The 2,180-nt window shown below is 39.0% G+C and overlaps 1 protein-coding gene across 1 annotated transcript; it reads left to right on the top strand.

Moving 5' to 3' along the window:
• The first annotated feature begins 844 nt into the window (after positions 1–844).
• Positions 845–1,618, top strand: LOC143592967 (uncharacterized). The gene is made up of 3 exons (XM_077072738.1): positions 845–918; positions 1,113–1,353; positions 1,424–1,618. The coding sequence occupies exons 2-3, from the start codon at positions 1,138–1,140 to the stop codon at positions 1,601–1,603; spliced, it is 396 nt and encodes a 131-aa protein (XP_076928853.1). The 5' UTR covers positions 845–918; positions 1,113–1,137; the 3' UTR covers positions 1,604–1,618.
• The last annotated feature ends 562 nt before the right edge of the window (positions 1,619–2,180 follow it).

Below are 2,180 nucleotides of genomic sequence, written 5' to 3'. Positions count from 1 at the left end.
GATTGGTGGGTGTACGTTCAAAGATTTCAAGTACTATGGGCCGAAAGAATTCCACGGCGATAAGGGAGCCATCGTGACTGTAAGGTGGCTTGAAGAGTTCGGTTTAGTTTCATTTCGGTTTCTATTCTTTGTTTCGTTTTGTTCCATGAAATGGCCGGGGTGTCGACGGACCGGGTAGTTGAGCCGAACTAACCCTGGCGTCAAACCGAACACAAACTGACGCAGGGCGCCGAATCGAATGCGAGCTAACCCGGGGCGTTGACCCAAACACGACCCGGCCCAGAGCACTGAGCTGAAAGCGCTGAGACTTGGAGCGTCGACCTGAATGTGAACACACCCGAATTGTCGATCCGAACACGACCATGTTAGTCGTCCAATTGAAGATTCCATCAAATTTACTTGAATTCATTCACGTGATGGAAGGATTTAGAATCCATTTGTTTAAACGAATTTGAAGAAATTGAATTCCAATTCCAATTCTTATTCCTTGTCAACCGAATACACCAAAATGGAATTAAGATTCCAATTCATTCCAATTCCAACAACATTAGATTTTAATTCCAATTCCTTCGAATTCTTACAAACTTTGTGAAACGAAAGACAGCTGATCACGTGTGTTGCATCAAAGATAGGACAGAGGCGGCTAGGGTTTCACCGGAGAGCACACAGACAGTTGCTAAGTTGGATTTTGTTATTTCTAATCAATATTTCACCATTTATCAGCAGCAGGATGAGTGGTTTGTCTCAAACCATTATTCACAAAGGGATCCTTCAATATTTTTATTTTATCCATCCCCCAAAAGGAACATGTAAGTATCTCCTGCCCAATGGGATATCTTCTACTCCGTGCTTGGCCTTTAGATCTTATGCTACTGCTGCCAAGTCATTGCCTCTTGCTGCTTCAGATCAATCTCAAAGGTGCACACTTATTACTTATTTGATAAATAACTTAATACCAGGCAAAATACGTATGCAGATACCCAATCAGTTCTGACTCATAATAAGTTCGGTGCTTCATGTTATCGAGGAGTAAAAAGGCTTAAAATTTGCACAGAATGAATTATTTTAGATTCTAATTCATACAATTCTAACAAGTTCTTTGATGGCTATAGAAAAAAACTGGGAGATAATCTTGAAATGAAGTTAGAACAACTGTTTTCGGAAATCAAAAGCCTAATAAAAATGGGGAATAAAGATGATGCTCTTGATCTACTTGAAGCAAATTATGAAGCTGTTAAAGAACAAATGAATGCGGGAGATAAAACCATACAGGTAACTGCTGTTTTGGATGTTATAGCATTGGGTTACGCTGCTGTCGGAGGCTTTAAGATGGTTAAATCTATTTTAAACACGGTAATGCTTTTTCACATTAACTTTTTTTATTATATAATTATTAGTGTAATCCTAATTGTATATGATTCAGTTGAATGAGATTGTACGTGATTTGGGAGATGATGAGCCTCTTCTTGATTCGATACTGACACACATGGGGAGTATGCATTCAACTTTAGGGAGGTTTGAAAAATCCATGCTTTTGTACACGAGAGCCCTTGAAATTTTGGAGAGGAATCATGGTAAGACTAAATTTATTCTTTTTTATTGATTATGAAATATTTTGATGTACTGATTGGTCAGTTATGCTTATGTAAAGACTTTGGTAGTTTGGTGCATTGGCACATTAAGTTTGCATATGGTTTTATTTATACCGCATCCACTCGAAAACACACCTAATGACGAAAATGCCTTCAACATGTGTAACTAACAATCTATCAAAAGCTTATTTGGTGTGAAAAGTACTAGCCTGTTTTTGTAATTATCCAATATGTTATCATGTTTTGGCCAAATTTTGTATAAATGAAACTGAAGAAACACTAACCGGACCCCGGGCAGATTACGGGTAACCTGGGGGTTAGATAGATGTTTCCCACGAGGGGTTAGACCCGGTAAAGATGGTTCTTCTGATAACCTGCAAAACAAACACCGTGAGCTTGTCACTGAGAAGGGGGGGGGGGGTTCCTCCTTGTGACCACCCTCCGGCGTGAGAATCAGACTAGATTGCTCTTTAAATATAAATGTATATTAAGAGATTGCTAGAGCAGATATCAGGTATAATATGATAAGATATGTTGAGATGGTCATACCATTTGTGGTATTTATAGCCGAAGGTAGGTTTCCAAGGA

The sequence above is a fragment of the Bidens hawaiensis genome, unplaced genomic scaffold (assembly GCF_021521415.1).
Source record: "Bidens hawaiensis isolate Kalapana, Puna unplaced genomic scaffold, B.hawaiensis_p1.1 tig00041603_1, whole genome shotgun sequence".
NCBI classification, from domain to species: Eukaryota; Viridiplantae; Streptophyta; class Magnoliopsida; order Asterales; family Asteraceae; genus Bidens; species Bidens hawaiensis.
This window is presented reverse-complemented; position numbering and strand designations above follow the sequence as displayed.